The sequence below is a fragment of the Carettochelys insculpta genome, chromosome 16 (assembly GCF_033958435.1).
Source record: "Carettochelys insculpta isolate YL-2023 chromosome 16, ASM3395843v1, whole genome shotgun sequence".
Classification (NCBI taxonomy): domain Eukaryota; kingdom Metazoa; phylum Chordata; order Testudines; family Carettochelyidae; genus Carettochelys; species Carettochelys insculpta.
Window position 1 is genome coordinate 32373901 of NC_134152.1, and position 18761 is coordinate 32392661.

At 47.2% G+C, this 18761-nt stretch overlaps 1 protein-coding gene across 2 annotated transcripts in view; it reads right to left on the bottom strand.

Moving 5' to 3' along the window:
- Window positions 1-18761, bottom strand: part of PEMT (phosphatidylethanolamine N-methyltransferase) — a 107471-nt gene that overhangs the window by 14941 nt on the left and 73769 nt on the right. For both annotated transcript variants that reach the window (XM_075010682.1, XM_075010683.1), the window contains exons 4-5: window positions 17360-17505; window positions 8723-8834 (exon numbers count right to left, since the gene is read on the bottom strand). In XM_075010682.1, the coding sequence (XP_074866783.1) occupies window positions 8723-8834; window positions 17360-17505 (258 nt within the window). The remainder of the gene's footprint in view (window positions 1-8722; window positions 8835-17359; window positions 17506-18761) is intronic.

The following is an 18761-nucleotide window of genomic DNA, read 5'->3' on the forward strand; positions in this document are numbered from 1 at the left end:
TGTATACTTGGTGAAGATACAGCTAAGCAGGATGAGTTTTGCTATATACACTGGGGTCCAAGAAGGAGATCAGCAGAGGGGGGAAAAGGCAGGGAAAGAAAGAGCTGGAAGAAGAGTTCACCTCCCAGACACAGCCTAAGACCAGAGGTGCCAAGAATCCTCTGCATGACTGATATTCAGTAACTAGAATCCAGATGAAACTGACCTTGCCTGGCCAATAGTGGAAGTTTATAATACACACTCATCTCCTAGAACTGGAAGGGACCTTGGAGGTCATCTAGTCCAGTCCCCTACCCTCTTGGCAGGACTACGCACCATCCCTGACATCTATTTACCCCAATCCCTAAACAGCCTCCTCAAAGACTGAGCTCACAACCCTGGGTTTAGCAGGCCAATGCTCAAACCACTTCACTAAGTTTGCCAGCTTTGGTCAGGACTGGGGAGCATGGCACTGTATATTTTGCTTGCTTGGTAATGGTTAATAAATAGGAGAGTTAGACTATTACTGTGTAAGGCTTTTTTGCTGGTAAAAGGTCCTGCAAACCCACAGGAAGTTATGCCCTGAGTCCTGTGATTTGGGTAAGGGTATGCATTTAAATTAACAGGGTTAAACCTGGAGCCTTAGAAACTGGGTAAAGGTGTGTGCGCACCTCTAGAGTGTGGGAGTGACAGAGAATTTTATGCTGGTAAGAAGGCTCAGTGGGACTTCCGGGCTCAGCACACTGAGATTAGCTCTCTCAGCATCCACGTTTACTTTGGCTGTTGAGCCACTTGCAGTAAAGTCTGTGATATTTGCAAGAATGTGGAGTTAAAAAAAAGACCTCCCTGCAGTTCCAAAGGATGTTTTTAACATTGGCCTGTATATGTTAGCCATCCACGGCTGATATCCAGACGGCTGTCCTGGTTCTACTCATGAGGTCAGATGGTATGAAAACAAAACAACCCTGGCACTCTGATGGAATGGCAATGAGGGTGGTACAAATCCCCAAACAGAACCATTCTGTGCACCCCAAAGAAAGGCTACAGCGACCCGGAATGCCCTTCTTATGGGGAATCTGGCTGTTGCTACGAATTTACCCTCTCTAATCTGGAACTCTGTCATCCGGCAACACCTGTAATCTAGCACGATTTGAGTTAGCCAGATGATCACTGATCCGGGGTGTGGACAAGTTCCCCAGAGTCCCATCAAGCTTGTTTCCAGCCACCAGTCCTGGCTCTCAGTGTTCTGTGCTTTATTTAGCTGTAATTTACCCCTACTTGTCTTCTGAGAGCCCAGTGAGCAGTGAAAGCGCCGGTAATACGCTAGAAAATATTGACCTCCTGCAGTCTGGCAAATTCTCTTGCTTGGCACCAGTCGGGTCCTGACGGTGCTAGGTTAGAGGGGTTCAACCTGTATTTTCTTTAAATGGGTTTGGAAACAGGGAAGAGCAGCTGCTGCCTGGCCTCCAATTTTATGGAAAATCTCCCTAAATCCCAGTTACTCCTCCAGGTGTTGGAGACAACGGTCACGTGAAAAGAGATTGAGCCGCACCCTAATCTTATGTACTTGACTTGGGGACCTAGGCAGAATCAGCCTGCTTCTTGCCCTGCAGAACTCTGCTACAACAGCACAAGACTGGACTCACCCAGACCAGATAAGATGGTTTTTCTGCCCATACTGCCAGTGTCCATAAACCCCTCTGCCCATCGCAGGGAGAAAACCAGAATGTTTTGCTGTGCTGTCTATGGACTGGCTGGTGAGAGGATGGTCTTAGAAAAATGTGGTCGGTACATACTCTTCTCTCAAACCTCTGCCTAGAGAGTGGGCACAAAATGCCAACAGTCAAAGGAGAGCTGGTGGGAATCTTTCAACAAAGCAGCGGCTGGAAAAGGCTAGTTTGACCAAACAAAACTTTGCCCAGGGCCATATAAACTTCTTGGGTCCAGGATGGAATTTCTGGTCAAAACCCCAGGGCAGTCCAGCATTAGGACACTTCTCTGGTAGGTGGGAAATCTTGTTTGAGAGCAAGGACTTAATCCTCTCCCTCTGTGTCCCATCATCCAGGTGGGTGGCCAAAGCTATGGGCTGTTTTGAGGTGTCTCTCTCTCCAGGGAAAATACCAGGAGGTCCTACTTTTGTCCGAGTGTGGAACAGGAAAAAGTTTAGAAATAGATTCTTTTGCAGGAGGGGAAAACAGCTGCAAGCCAGAGAGCCCCACTCCCAAGGGAAGGTGGGTTTGCATTGTAATTAAAGAGCTGGCTCTGAGAGGCAGTGTTGTGCAATGGGTAGGGCTTTGGGCTGGGAATTAGAAGGCCTGTGGTGACAAGTTCCAGCCTTGCTACAGGATCATGGGGAAGTCACCTGTCTTCCCTTTGCACATTTTCACCTCTTGCTCTTTGTGTGCTGCACTTAGCTTCAAAGTTTTCTGGAGATAAGGCCTCGGTGTGACTCATGTGTCTCTATAGGGAGCCCTGCTTTCAGTTTGGCCTGCTAGGTCCTGCTGTCATGCAAATAACAACACAGGTCTCTTGCACAGCAATCTACTGATGCAGATACCTCCGAAACTCAAATAGCGTCTTAGAAGAAAACAATCCAAACACGCATATGTAACCAGGACAGAGGGTAATGTAGACCCTTCCACAGTGAAGGTGGTTGTATTTTACAAAGTGACTTTGCACCTCTTTGGAGACACCTCACCTCGCCTGACAGGCATGTGCATTTTGCTTATGCAGATGGCTGCAAGAGCCACCCGAGGCTGCCTTTAAAGCTGGACCCCCCACAAATCCTAAACAAGAGCAGAAAAAGACAGGGGGCCTGTCGCACTGCCTCTCTGGAGCTTTAATTGGATTTGGACGTTTCACTCCCAGTCTCTCCCAAACGCTGGGAAGCCTCTGTTGGGTGAACTGGCGGTCCTTGTTTCCAAGTCCCTCGGAAATGGTTTCCATTTCAATCACAGAACTAGAACTGGAAGGGACTTCAAGAGGTCATGGAGTCCAGCAGCCCCAACATGCCCCTAGGCTTAAACCCCACTCCCCGCAGCCAGGCACCCTATACCCTACCCCCCAGTGACTCACCAGAGCCACTGCTGGAGCTGTGCTACCAGAACCCCGAAACCATGCTGAGCCCTGAGAGCCACGCGGCCACCTGTCAAAAATGGTGCTGCTGCCAGCTCTGCAGGTCTGATTAAAAGGCTCTGCCGGTCAGATTCCGGACCATGGGCCATGTGTCGGACACCCCTCTTCGAGACTTTTATCCACTTTAGTTGCTCTTCTCTGGACCCTATCCAATTTCGCCACATCTTTCCTACCCAGAACGGGACAGAAAACTCCAGCTGAGGCCTTAGCATTGCAGAGTAGAGCAGAAGAATGACTTCTTGTGTCTTGCTCATAACCCTCCTGTTAATGCATCTCAGATTCATGTTTGCTTTTTTTGCAACAGCGTCGTAAGAGATTCATTAGGAGACGTCGATGGACTGACCAGGAGACATCATTCAGCATGTGCCCTTGTGTCACACACTGCATGTACAGTATCGGGGGGTAGCTGTGTTAGTCTGGATCTGCAACAGCAACGAAGGGTCCTATGGCACCTTATAGACTAAAAGAAAAGTTTTGAGCATGAGCTTTCGCGAGCACAGACTCACTTCATCAGATGCCGGTCTTGGAAATCTGCAGATTACCTGGCCCTGCAGATTTCCAAGACCAGCATCTGATGAAGTGAGTCTGTGCTCGCGAAAGCTCATGCTCAAAACTTTTCTGCTAGTCTATAAGGTGCCACAAGACCCTTCGTTGCTACTGCATGTACAATTAGTCTTCAGGATCTTGTGGGCCACCTTTTAACGAACGTACGACAGGATAATTAACCACTACAAAATATTTTCAGCCAGGCGGGGTGTTCTCCCGACATCTCTCTAACACTCAGATCTTGAAGGCCTGATATGCAATAAAAGCAGCTTTTTACATTCCTTCCTTCCGAGTAAAGCGCTTACGAGGCAGCCTTTTCATCTCGCTTTCAAGGACTAGGTCTACACAGCTATTTCAAAATAGGATATTCTGGAAGAGATTTTTCAGAATAGTTTATTTCAAAACAGCGTGTCTCCACACAGAATGCAAACCGAAACAGTGCTCAGCTGCTTAGAAAGAGACCGTCCAGGCACAACAGAACCTATTTCATATTACAGCCCTGGGGTACACTATAGCTTATTTCTAAATAGCCCCTATTTCCCGTCTACACAGCCCCTCTTCCACAATATCTACTCTGGAAGAGTAGCAGAGAGAAAGCCGTGCTAGTCTATATACTATCAAAACAAAAAAGCAGTCCAGTAGCACTTTAAAGACTAACAAAATAATTTATGAGGTGAGCTTTCATGGGGCAGACCCACTTCTTCAGACCATAGCCAGACTAGAACAGACTCAATATTTAAGGCACAGAGAACCAAAAACAGTAATCAAGGAGGACAAATCAGAAAAGAATGATCAAGGTGAGCAAATCAGAAAGTAGAGGGGTAGAAGGGGGAGGGGAGGAGGTCAAGAATTAGATTAAGCCCACTATGCAAACGAGCCCCTATAGTGACTCAGAAAATTCTCATCCCGGTTCAAACCACGTGAAAGAAGTGCTAGTCTATACACTATCAAAACAAAAAAGCAGTCAAGTAGCACCTTAAAGACTAACAAAATAAGTTATTAGGTGATGAGCTTTCGTGGGACAGACCCACTTCTTCAGATCATAGCCAGACCAGAACAGACTCAATATTTAAGGCACAGAGAACCAAAAATAGTAATCAAGGTTGACAAATCAGAAAAAAAAAGTTATCAAGGTGAGCAAATCAGAGAGCTGAGGGGCAGAGGTGGGGGGGAGTCAAGAATTAGGTTAAGCCAAGTTTGCAAAAGAGCCAGTATAATGACCCAGAAAATTCACATCCCGGTTCAAACTACATGTAAATGTGTTGAATTTGAATATAAAAGAGAGTTCAGCAGCCTCTCTTTCCAAAGTAGTGTGCAAATTCCTCTTCAGTAAAGAGGACTTAAGAGTTTGCGTGTTACTGAGTCTGTTCTGGTCTGGCTCCGGTCTGAAGAAGTGGGTCTGTCCCACGAAAGCTCATCACCTAATAAATTATTTTGTTAGTCTTGAAAGTGCTACTGGGCTGCTTTTTTGTTTTGCTACTCTGGAATAGACGCTGTTCCTCATACAATGAGGTTTACCAAATTCAAAATTAAGCCGTCAGCTATTTCCAAATTATTTCAAAACCACGGCTGCATTGTGTAGCTGCTGACAAAGTTATTCCGGAATGGCAGCCGTTATTCCGAAATAGCTTTGCTGCGTAGACGCACCCAAGCAAACTACTGCTTTCACACAGCACGGCACTGCTCGCCCTGCCTAAATAAGCCATGTGCATAAATAGAGAATTGGGACCTCTAGGGTGGAGAGCCAAGCTAAGCAACATACAGAAAACAATGAAACTGTTCTCTGCTTCTGACATAGGACCCTGTAGATGGAGCCAGGGCTGCTGTAGCTCCACAAGGTGTGATTCGTTTCCTAAGGGGCCAGGAAATGTTTCAGTGGATTTTAAAAAGCCTCTTTACAACCACGTAGGGCCGAGTTTGCCTCTCAGCCCAGTCACAGGACTCTCCTTTGCATCCTTTGCATGGGCTGTGCCCGCCAGCGCTCAGAAGCCTCTGTTGGGTTAACTGACGGCCCTTGTTTCCAAGTCCCTCCCTGTCCCTCTGATTCGGTTTCCAGGTTGCATCCTGCTGTGGGTGCTCCTGCCTGGCTGGCTCTGTTACCCTTTCTGCACCTGGTCCCCACTGCAGGCTCCTGCCAGCACTATTCCTGTTGCATTCTCTGTATGGATCTCCTACATGGAGCTTTCATAAGCTGCATTCCCTTGGCATCACCTGTCGAGAGAGCCCCCTCTGACCGCCTCACTCTTTAGAGCCCCAAACCACCTCCCATCCATTTCAACAGGAGCAGGATCAGCCCCTCTGGGCGGAGCTCTCCCTGATCTCAATAGGCAAGCTAAGGGCAGAACGTACAGTGAGTAGGGAAGCATAGCAGAGACAGGGGAGAAGACTTATGTCTCAGTTACACCTGTGCAATATACCTTAAAGGCAGAAAAATGAAGAAGCAGGGCTTTTTATAGTCCTAATAGTACTTCGTTAGTTCCTGTTCTGCAGTACTCCTCAATATATGACTTCGTAGTGGTGCATGCAGGCTTTTTTTCTGCCGGAACGCTACAGAATGGGGTTTTCCGACACCGTTTTTACTGGCTGCCATCATTTTGGAAGGTGGCTGGGCTGCGCTCCCATCGGCAGCGAACAGGGCAGTGGTTGGGGCGGGGGTGAAACGCGGCTCATTACAGCCGCACGGGTGACGCGCCCCTCCCTCTGCTCCGTGCATGCGTGGTTCCAGCTGGAAGCCACACGGCTCTTCCACACCCAGCGTGGCTTCTGCGGCTCCACCCAGGAGCCATGTGGCTCCTGCTGCCTGGAATGGTCCTAGAGGCCCAGCCCAGCACTTGCATGGCTCCGGCAGCCTGGAGCACATCTGGTTGGAGTGGCCCCGGCAGCACCAGGTCAGCACCTTGCTGGCATTCACTTAGGGGAAAGGCTGGAGGTACCTGGCTCGGGGGCTGGGGGAAGGCATTCGGTTGGGGATGCCTGTTTCTGGGGGAGGGAGTTGACTTAGAGCTGGGAGGGGGACTGGGAGTGCCTGGCTCTGGGGGAGGGGGACGGCATTCATTTACAGCAGGGAGAGGGGCCTGGGGCTGTGCAGGGGTGAAGCCTGGGGGTAGTTTGGGCCCTGCTGGGGGGCAGTTAAGCCACCAGAGGATGGTTAATCTGCAGGAGACAGTGGGCCTTAGGGCGGGGCAGTTTGGGACTTGAGTTCCACCACCTTTTTCTCTAGGAAAAGAAAGCAGTGGTTGTATGGATCCAAGTTCCTGATGTAACATGGGTGTTTGCTCGTAGGCAATTAAAATTAAACATATCACACGAAAACCACTTCCAACCCACAGCATCCAGCTCATCAGTTGCCAGAATATGTACGATTCCCTTCTCTCCTGATCAGTCTATTAAAACTTTGTTATGTTTTTCCCATAGTCTTCCTTTTTTTGTTTTTTTCTTTTTTTTTTTGAAAAGTAATCTATTGGACCACGCTGATTCCGTGTGTCCATCGCTTGGCTTCTGTGAAGTTATGCCAGGAACAAATCTGGTCCTAGCTGTTGATTTTTCCGTTCTGCAGAGACTGCCAAAGACTCCATTCAGCAGAAGATCAGATGCCAAAGTTCTGTCTTTCTAGGATGTGGAGATTGTTTGTTTTGCTCATATCCATGAGTCAGGAGTAATTTAGGGAGAGCGCCCAGTAAATTAAAAGCCAGAATGCCTGGCACTCTTCCTTCCCTGCCAGATCACCCCCAAGTTCTGAACAATTACATAATTCCCCATTAGGAGCTTTTACCTTTGCCACCTCTGCAAGAACTTGGGAGTAATGCTAATCATCGGCTCTGCAGAGAGCAGTCTCATGCTTCTCTGTGTTGCTTAGCTTGACTCTCCGCCCTACCGGCCCCAATTCTCTGTTTCATATCATCTCTCCACAAAGCTGCATCTGTAAATAGAGTTCTACCGCTTTCAAGTATCAGAGAGGTAGCTGTGTCAGTCGGTATCTTTGAGAACAAGAAGTCCTGGGGCACCTTATAGACTAACAGATATTTTGGAGCAGATGCTTCCGTGGGAAAAGACCCCCTTCATCAGATGCAAGAGAGCGGCATGAGATCTCACTCATCTGACGAAGCGGGTCTTTGCCCACGAAAGCATCTGCTCCAAAATACCTGTTAGTCTATAAGATGCCACAGGACTTCTTCTCACTTTCAACTGTAATACACCTGCCCCACAAGGGCGGACTTGTCTCCCCCTAGTGGCCAGTCACAAGGCCTAGAGATGCCTCCAAGACTCCTGAGACAGTCCCTCCCTGAAGGAGTTTTTCTCCATCTCCAGAGAGTCTGCTGGTGTGTCCTGGTAGAGCCACTGTTGTCAGCGTCTTCCCCACAGCACTGCACTTGACACAAGAGCCATCCAGCCCTGCACAGCAGGAGGACTCTAGGCAGGCCTCCTTGTGTTTCTCATGGTTTTTCAGAGGAGCACGTTGCAGGGTTAGCTGGTGCTTGCTGCTTCCTGCGCTATCTAGGCTCAATGGTTTAAATCTCCAAGGATGTAGTGTATGGGGCATTGTGGTAGTGGACCTCCTAGTCCTCGCTGGAGAGAGCCTTCCCTACTTCCAGCATGGGTGATAGAGGCTCCCTATGTCCTCACGTCCATCTCCACTTGTCCCAAGGTACCAGCAACAGGACAAGGCAGGATTTCATCTATGCACCAAGGAGCATGTAATAACCTAGTGGCAATTATGGGCCGTTTCCTGAAAAGAGCCGATTTCCCACCATGCCCAGCTCACCTAGCCAGCATGTCACGACACCAGCCCTAAATCAGGCGCAGAGAACACTGTCAAATGGTCTCAGATGAGCCCCATCCGGATATTTAGTCATCACACAGTCTGACTACACTTGCTCAGGAGGGTCACCTGAACCGGAATAGCAGTGGAGCTGCAGCTGAGTTTTTAGGTGCATTGGTGAGGATCACGGTCGCGGCAGGACAAGAGAGGGTCCTTATTAGAGTTCTGTATTGCCACTCTAGGGAACAATGAACTAACAGGGTGCAGAGGCTGCGACCGAGGACTGCCCAGAGCTGTACTCACATGATGGACCACCCTAGATAGCAGGCAGTGCTGCCCCAGTACATGGGATTGTCCATTACATTAAATGGGAAGCTCGTCACTTTCTCCTCCTTGAGGATGCCAAAGTAATCACCTGTGAACAATAAAAAGAGTTTCGTTAAGTACTGATCTGGTGCCCTGGGTGGTCACTGCAAGGCAGCAGGGAGCTAAGGGAAACTGAGTCATTACATGAGTTACTCATTTAAGCTATCCGGGATCTCCCAGCACTTGTCACTTCTGGCCTTCTCTGCAGTCTGTACAGCCCTTATCCAGCCCAATTTCTCATTTCCATTCTAAACAGACTCAATCACACCCCTGCTTATGGAGCTTGTGTATTTTTGGTTAGGGAAGAAGGCACTGCAGTTTCCTCTGTGATTGCTTTCCCACCCTCCTCAGACCACAGAGGGTTGGAGGCTGCTATACCAAAACCTTTCGGTTGATATTTTATATTCATAGGATTAAGAATAGCATCTGCTGTGACATTACATGGGAGGAAAATTGCAAAAGCAATTAATCTCCAGGCTTTGAGGGATCACCAGCTGCAGGTCAAGAAGAACTCGACCGCCTCGACATAGTAGTGCGGAATTATGTGTTTTAGGAGATGTTTTAGTTCTGTGCGGGAAGTGGTATTAGTCAGTACCAGAAATATTTCCATACTTAGATACCAAGCCAATAACATACCTGAGACATGCAATGGATAGACAGAACACGTTCAGGTGGACCACTGAACTGTTCTGATATGGCAGTTTCTGTGGTTTTTATACAAACTCAACCCATCTTCAGAACATCTAGAAGCTATTATAAAACACTAACAACCCTCTGCCATGTACTTTAATTTCTGCCCATATAGAGGCCAGAAAATTAACAGACTAACTTGTCTCCCCTGAAAACTTGGTTACAGATGGTCTCAGATGAGTCCATTCTGGATGTTTAGTTTTCACACAATCTTATTACGTTTGCTTAGGAGGGTCACCTGAACAGGAACAGAAGTGGAGCTGCAGCTCACATTTTTTGGTGCACTGGGGAGGATTATGGTTAGGGGCAGGCCAAGAGAGGTTCTGTAGCTCAGGCTCCCTCGAGGGTTCTTTATTGCCACCCACTACTGTAATACCTGGTGTGTATGGATTCTGCACAGGACCTGGCTCTCGTTAGGGCTTAGCTAACTCCCCCTTTCCTAAACCCTTACAACTCCTGAAGTTCCCAAAGAAAACCCAATGCTCTAAGTTCCACATTGTCCCTGTTCTGAGCTGTAATACAGCATTCTCAGGGCTTTCCTTCCTATTTCCTTTTCCAAGCCTCTACCATAGACTCTTCAATGCCATGGAACAATGGGCCAAAGTCATGCTGGCTGCAACACCTCGAAAGCCCCTCACGCCCAAACTGCAGCACCCCCGATGCAAATCTGATCCAGCTCCCGACACAGATCAAGGATGATTCTGGCCCACTAGCAGAGATGCTGGATATGGGGGTTGCTACTCTCTCGGGCTTGACATGGTTTCCATCACGCACAGTGTACAGTTTGGGCCAATGGCTCTCAGTACTGCCCCTGTGTGAATTGCTCAGGCATCACCACCCACTGATTTCAAAGGTGCAGGGTCTGAAACAGCCGAATGGGCAAGGAAATGTACAAAAGCAGAAATGCTTAACTGGGGGAGAATTGTCAGCGGGTATCTCAAGGTACCACAATGATCAGGGCAACCATCATCCAACGCTTCCCCACTGCGTCACACTGATCTCAGAGCTCAGATAATGCCTGACAATTTTAAATGCAGCCTGTTTCCCTACCAAACGCTCACTCAGGCACATTGTTATGGCTGCACATGACCTGTCAGCGGTGGTGAAAAGCTTTCAGAGCTGTCAGATCCAATCAGCAGCAGGTGAGCCCTGTAGCAGTGATCTTATAGCGACTCCTCCATATTGCTTTGAAAACACACTGGCTTGCAAAGCAAAGCTTGAATTGCATCTGTGCTGTATTTCGGGATGCAGGTGGAGATGCAGGGCTAAATGTGAAGGGGGGGGAAATGTTGTATATAGAGAAGCTCTGAAGAACACGATGTCCTGGGAAGAAATCCAGAGTTACTTGCTCCAGAGAAGTGGGACAGAGCGAGACTCCACCAAGAATGAAGTACAGGTTGAGTCTGTCTAATCTGGGACTCTCTTGTCTGGCAAGATCTGTAATCCAGCGTGATTTTAGTTAGCCAGACAACCACTTATCATGGTTGTGGCCAAGTTTTCTGCAGTCCCATCAAGTTTGTTTAAAGCCACCAGTCCTGGCTCTCCGTGTTTTGTACTGTTATTTAGCCTTAAATGTCTTCTAAGAATCCCATAAGCAGTGGTAACGCTGCTTGATGACAGTGACCTCCTGTAATCTGGAAAATTCTCTCATCTGGCACCGGTCAAGTCCCAAGGGTCCTAGATGAGAGAAGTTCAACCTATAGAATCAAAATCTCAACTCGTGGCAAGTGCAGCCTGCAATGTAAGTTACAGCAATATCTCTGCATGGAGAGAATGAAGGACTCAATCAAAGAATGATTTCAGCGGCTTGCTTCCCCCAGGGAAACTGACTGGAACAGCTCTGGCAGAATAGCTTTCCATGTGGATCCTATTCCAGAATAAAAAGTTCTTTATTCTGGAATAACTATTAGACTACCAAACCACCAAATGGGGAACTATTTAGCAACAGCTATTCTGGTCAGTTTCCCAGACAAGGCCTAAGAGGGCTGGACAGTCCATGTCAGCCTGTCTTACCACACACTGACCCTGGGCACACTCCAGAAGGGTTAATGTTGGAATCAGTCTGATTCTGAAACAGGTATCTGAAATGCTTTGCAGGTTCCAACACATTTCTCCTCATTCAGGGCCCTGATATGGGAGAAGATTTCACTTCTATAGGGCTTAATTTGCAAAACAAGGATGCATAATTAGGAACAAATAAGCTTTTGCTGCTGGCCCTGAGGGCAGAGAAGCAACATCATTAATCGGAATAAAACAGGCAGGAGAATGATTTGATCTGGGAGGCAGCGGTTCCTGTATTTTATTCCTAGAACTATTCCTGTATTCTATTCCTGTCACCAAATTGCTCAAAGATCTTTGGCAAGCCACTTCATCTCTCTGGGGTTTAGTAGAGTAAGAGTAATAATAGTAATAATAATAATAATAATACTTCCCTTCCTCCCAAGAGTGCAGTGGGAATAATGTACATGTGGAAAGCGCTTAGAAAGCCTCAGATAAAAAGCATTTTTGGGGGGTGGCAGGTCATTAGCATTTATTAATTATTATTATTATGACTCGGATTGTGCTGCACTTCTCTGGACTTCACACAGTGCAAAAATATTTGCTTTCAGATTAAACGGCTGCTGCCCAGTTAGACCAGGCTTGCTGGCTTTGGCTATAACAATTGCTTGGTACTAATGCTATAGATTTGAGCTGTTCTCTTAGCTGCTTGGAAATCTTCTTCTCAGGAGCTTCTATACACTGAGTTGAAATGCCCTGGGCTTCACCACAAGTACCATGGATGTTGTACGTCCTGCTATGTAAATGTCATGGATTTAGTCTCACAGATAATTGCTGCAAGTTTCTGGGGCGGATTCATCTGCCAAATATTTTTTCCTTCCTATCTTTGGCTCCATTCACTGAACAAGACTAACTCCTCCTAGGCTCGATGTCAAAAAAATGCACCTATCTTGTTGGCACTGGCTTATCGGTGGAGTTATGCCACCTGGGGATTGCAGTGCATCAATCTCCAGGGAGGCATACCGCATAATTTGCCGATCCCAGTTCCAAACGAACACAGGCACCCCTGTGAGTTTGAAGAGCCTGTTATTAACATTCCTCAGGCCTGCACCACTACTCGGCGGAATCTCTGACCCAAATTATCACAATTAAAAAACAAAGGAACAATACCAGGAATACTTTTCTTCAACAGCAAGCCAAGTCCCAGGAAAAACAAACCAGCCTTCCCTTTGATCAGCCTGAATAATGACATCCTGCAGCAAAGAAATACTGCAGGTGCAGCTTTAAAACATGAGAACATAACAGTAGCCACACTGGGTCAGATCAGTGATCCATCTAGCTCAGTATCCTGTCTGCCGACAGCAGCCAGTGCCAGAGGCTTCAGAGGGAGTGAAAAGAACAGGCACTTGCCAAATAATCTATCATCAGCTTTCCAGTCCCAGCATCTGGACATTAGAGGTTTAAGTTTCCCAGAGCAGGGGGCTGTGACCCTGTCTAATAGAAACTTATCTAATTCTTTTCTTAACTCAGGCATACCTTTGGCTTTTGCAACAACCCCTGGCAATGAGTTCCACGCATTGACTGCGTGTTGTGTGAAGAAATCTTTCCTTTTGTTCCTCACTGCCTATTTATTTCATTGGCTGAGTCCAGGTTCTTGCGCTGTGCGAAGAAAGCTCCCCTATTCATTTTCTCCATAGCGTTCATGATTGCACAGGCCTCTAACCTCCCTTCCCCAGTCATCTCTTTTCTAAACCTGCTTCCTTTTGGGGACTGCAAAATTACAGCTGTCTTTTGTCTGGTATGACAAGAAGGGCCATTATATTATGGGTACATCCAGCACCTTGCGTGCTGGGGTGCCGATCGCAGAAAGGACCTTTAGGCACTATGATGATACAGATAAGTAATAATGTGCCTGCAAATACCCATGCATACAAATAAGGGGAACTTGACATCCAAGCTATGGTAATGTGCCTTGAATCAGGTAGTAATATCTCCACTACTATTCTGGCACTCGTATCTATTTGCTCCTGCAATAGATTTGTTTAGCGTTGATTTTAAAGGACATTTGGGCTTCTATTAACACAGGCAATCACATACGCCCACCCTGCTACAAAACTCTGCTAAGCAAAGCATACTCTTTCTCAAGGCCACGGTGAATCAATACCACTGCCTTGCTTTCAAACTAATGCTTACTGCACTAAGGCTGTGTCTACATTACCTCCCTACTTTGAAGGGAGGATGGAAAGGAGGGAGTTGGGAGTTTCTTAATGAAGCGCTGCACTATATATGCAGCACTTCATTAAGCAAATTTCCCCCCGCGGCAACTCTGAAATGTTAAACTTCAAAACGCCAGCTCGCGAGTAGCCACGGCTCACCTGACACTACTTTGAAGTGCCTGGGGTACTTCGAATTCCCTTTACTTCTCAAAGGAGAGAGAGAAAGAGAGAGAGAGATGTCACTGCTATAAAACCCCACCATCTCTGCTTCTCTGTAGAGACAAGCAAGTTTCAATGTAACCCAACTGACAGAGTTTGATCAAGTTAGATTTACTTGAAATCATGGTCAGTGCTTTCCTTGCTGGAAGGAATAATGCATACATGGAAGACAGATGGACTAAAAAATACAGCCCTTCCCTCATGCAAAAAAAAACATTACCTCTTTTAAGGCAACTCTTCACCACTATGCATGTCAGAAAATAGAGCAAACAGCACTGGCAGCAGGCATTAAACTAGAATTCCACAAAGTGTTTACAGCTCTGCAAATTACTCCAATTGTGAAGGCACAATATGGAAAGAAAATGCTGGTGAGCCAGTCCCAGGGACAACTGAAAATTATTTTGTGCACGAGAAAGAAAAAGAAGCCACATGAATTGAAAGGAACAAGCTCCACAGAGGCAAAACAGAGCCTTGAACCTACGCTCCTGGGAAGAAAATTGGGTGGCACAAAACAACTTGTTTAGGAATAGTGACTCATTGTCCTCTGTAGGCTCCAACGGTTTAGCCTACATTTAAAAGGTAAAATGCTTTGCAGTTTCTAAGCAATTTAAACCATATTATTTAAAGAGGCAGCCAGTTCAGAAGGGAACTTTCTAGTCTATCTACTTACATGGTCCTGTCATTGTAATAGAAAACAAAAGGGAATCTGAGGAGGCTGAAGCGTTGAATTCTACTCCAATAAGTTACTGAGGCTGTTGGGTAGCTCAGATTGTACCAGAACGTTCCTCTCCTTCAAATGTAGGGTATGAGCAGACACTGGATAATGCAATGACCTCATTTTTACTAATCAAACACAACCTTCCTGACCCAAAGCAAAATTTATATTCTGCCACTGCTAGAGAACTCACCCTGCTTCTTCCTCACAGAAAGATGCCCATCATTTCAAGGAACAAACAGAATTGTAGAACCATAGGACTGGAAGGGAAAGGAAGAAATAAGAAGCAATTCTTCCACTCTCCTCTTCACTGATTAGGTCTCGGCTGGAATATTGTGTCCCGTTCTGGGTGCCACATTTCAGGAAAGATGGGGACAGATTGGAGAAAGTCCAGAGAAGATGAACAAAAATGATTGAAGAACTTGACAACATGACCTATGAGAGATGACTGAAAAAAGTTGGTTGTGTAGTCTGGAAAAGGGCAGACTGAGCAGGAACATGATAACTGGTTTCAAGGATGTAAAAGGTTGCTACAAGGAGGAGGAAGTAAAATTATTCTCCTTGACCTCTCATGATAGGACAAGGAGCAATGGGTTTAAATTGCAGGAAGGGAGGTTTTGGTTGGACATTAGGAAAACTTCCTAGCTGTCAGGGAGGTTGTAGAATTTCACCTTTGGAGATTTTTATGAGCAGGTTAGACAAACATTTGTCCGGAATGATCTAGATAATACTTCGTTTTACCATGAGTGCAGAGGGCTGAACAAGATGACCTCCTGAGTTACCTTCCAGTCCTATGATTCTTCTCCTTGGATTGTTCAGCGTTGTCCATCTGAGGACACCAGCCAGGTGACATTCCCTCCACTGTCATGACTGGCCAGGAGGATGTTACACCAATCATAGAAAGCTTATTCTGCAGAGTCAGGGAGTGGTCTTCTTTCCCTACTGAACTATGAAAACCTCTAAGTCAGGGAATCTCGGGTATAATATAACTTTATGGCAGAGGGAGCTTCTGCAGGTAGAGGTGACTATGCAATATTTGATCTAGGCTCGCCCCTAATGTTAATAAATTCAAGATCTTCCTTTCTTCCATAGACCACTTCTACTGTGTGAAAATGGGTAAGAGGAACACTAGAGCCATGCAGAGAAAGCACTCTGCAATGAACCAAGTGCATCAGAATTACCCTTTGCATTTCCACTGAATCTGACTCCTTTTTGTTTGTTTTTCAGTGAAAATTCCAGTCCAAAGAATCTTCCTAGTCAGAGGTGAGTCAGATTTCATGGAACAAATCTGAGAGCCGGCTAAATGTCGGAAGCATTAAAGCCATTTTCGTTCTGGTGTGATGTGCTGGCTCAGTATTACGGGTTTTGGAGAGACAAGATGGTGAGGTAATAGTATCTCTTTTTTAGAGTCCTGTTTATTTAGGGACCTGGAGAACGCTGGGAAGGTTGAAAAGCTTGGCTCATTCACCCGCAGAAACTGCTCTAATAAAAGATATTACCACTCCCCCCACGTCTCTCTAATACCCTGAGATACATGGCTATAAAAACCATGAAAACTATTAATGGGCTCAGATTTCCTGATCAGATAACCATATTTACACATTGCCTGGACACAGGGAGGAGGGGAACGCAGGCTTCTAGGACTCTGGCTCTCTGATTTCAAGGCTTTAAATGCCAGGAGTCAATCAGGTTCTGGCCAATCGGAAGAGGAAATTGAGGTGGAGAAGCTATTCGCAAGGTGGCTCTCAGGCGGATGCTGGTGGAAAGCCAATGCACCGTGGATAAACCACAGACATGGAGGATAATCCATTAAGGTCTCAGGTAGCACAGCTTAGTGCTCAGCCTGTGCAGTGTGAACCCTAAGTTCTATTCCCAGTAGCAAGACGTTGGGCAAATCAATACATCTCTCTAGCCTCTGGCTTCCCTATTTTGCCAGGTGTGAATGATCGTTACCTCCCTCCCTTCTCAAGGGGGTTAATGCTTTCCAAAATAACTAAGTCACTTACAGAACCTCCATGACATTTTTGCTCCCAGAAGTGCCTAAGGCACTTGAAAGTCCATGGGATTTAGGTGCTTTCTGCACTTTTGAACTTTTTACCCAAGATCTTAAAAACTGATCTATCTGAGCTCCCTGGGTCAGGTGGCCAAAACAGGTAGCAGCTCTGGGTGGCTCACTTCTCCATCGTCTAACTTGAGACACTTGAAAGGGGTCTGAATTTCAGAATCGCTGGAGCACCTGTCCTATCATGGCATCTCGAGACGGACAGCCAAAAAAATGAGCCGCCTAAACTATCTACTCGCCTTTGAAAAATATAGGTGAGCTCGGGGCAAGCAAGATATGGTCCTCTGGCCAGATGTGGCCCACCAAGCCTTTGGCTCTGGCCTGCCCTGCCAGGACCCTAAGGCAGGCCCCTTGCTTGCTGCAGCCCAAGGCTGCTCAAAGCATCCTTCTGGTGGAGCCATGTGCCTAGGTACCACATACCTCTTGCAGGGTGGTCGGGAAGACTTCACAGGCTGTCGCTGTTCTCAGCCCAATCACTGCCGCTCCCATTGCCTGGAAACCGGCCAATGGGAGCTGTGATGACTGTGCTGGGGGCAGGTGCAGGGCATGAAGCTTCCCCCCAGGGCACGGTACAGAGAGATGCACTGGGAACGCCATCTTTAGTCCATAGCATAAACGTGGTTTGTGTTGCAGCCCATGAAATCAGCCTCACGAGTGCCCAGTAGCAGCCTTACCCAAAAACGTCCCGATGAATCCCAGGGCTAAAAAACTGGAGGTGACGAACAAGAACCCTATTCCCAGAACAGCCAGGCCTGCGTAGTAGACAGAAAGGCAGTCCAGTCCTTCCACCTTTGGCTGGCTCCTCATGGCTTCCGTGAAGCTGCAGAGGGGAAAAAAGGCAGGGGGAGGTCTTTAGTTGAAGCATCTCTTTAAGAGCTGTCCTGGCATCTGCAGGGAACAGACTGGGGAAAAGAAATTTGGTAGAAAGATGCTTTTTTGCCCTCTTGAGCTCATTATGCAGCTCGTCAGACATTTGGCATATTCCCCGAGAAAAGCCAAGTGCCAGAGGCTTACAGGCAGTGACAGCAGAAATCGACACAGTCACTTTTGCTTGGAACATAACCTAAAAATATTAGCATGCTTAAATGCACTTTACCCTCCACAACTGAGCTCGTGGGAACAATCACCTGCCTTCTCCACAAATCTTGCTTCAGGGCGTAAAGCCTGACAGGAAGGCAGGATTTACACAAGAATCAAGAGTCAGGAAAGATATGCAAGGTTATCTTGCGCAGCCTCCCCTGTACTGCAACCAAATATTTTGCAGAGTTAGACAGGGGCTCGAGAATGATTCACAGCTGGAATGTGAGATCAGAAATTCAAGGGAAGGCTGGATCTGGATCAGTGAAAAGACAGAGGGGAAATTCTCCGCAGAATATATTTGATACTTGTAGTTTAAAGTGACTTCAAGCAAGCACAAGTTTACAATTACATGTGTGCTTTGACATTTAGGGTCCAGTCCTCTGAAGACTTATGAGTGAGTGTACAGTAAGCCCTCGAATTAACTGACTAGTAGTGGGGAAGGGGTGTCCGTTAATGCCTGAGGCCCGTTACATCAAAATGACTATACTGTAGGATGATGCACTGATCTTCCCAGCGCATCACTCACTCCTGTCCTCGCCCCCCCCTTCCCCTCCCCTCTCCTGCCCCCTTCTTCCCCTCACACCTCCATCCCCCACTCCCAATCACCAGGAGAGGAGCTGAATGCTGGCCTGGCTCCTTCCACCTCCTGCAGCTCCTCCAGCCCTCAGCTCCATACAGCGTGGCCGCCCCCAGCCTGCCTGCGACACCTGAGCTATGTCTACACGTGAAGCCTACATCGAAGTAGCTTATTTCGATGAATAACGTCTACACGTCCTCCCGGGCTGGCAATGTCGACGTTCAACATCGACATTGCGCAGCACCACATCGAAATAGACACTGCGAGGAAACGTCTACATGCCAAAGTAGCACACATCGAAATAAGGGTGCCAGGCACAGCTGCAGACAGGGTCACAGAGTGGACTCAACAGCAAGCCGCTCCCTTAAAGGGCCCCTCCCAGACACAGATGCACTAAACAACACAAGATCCACAGAGCC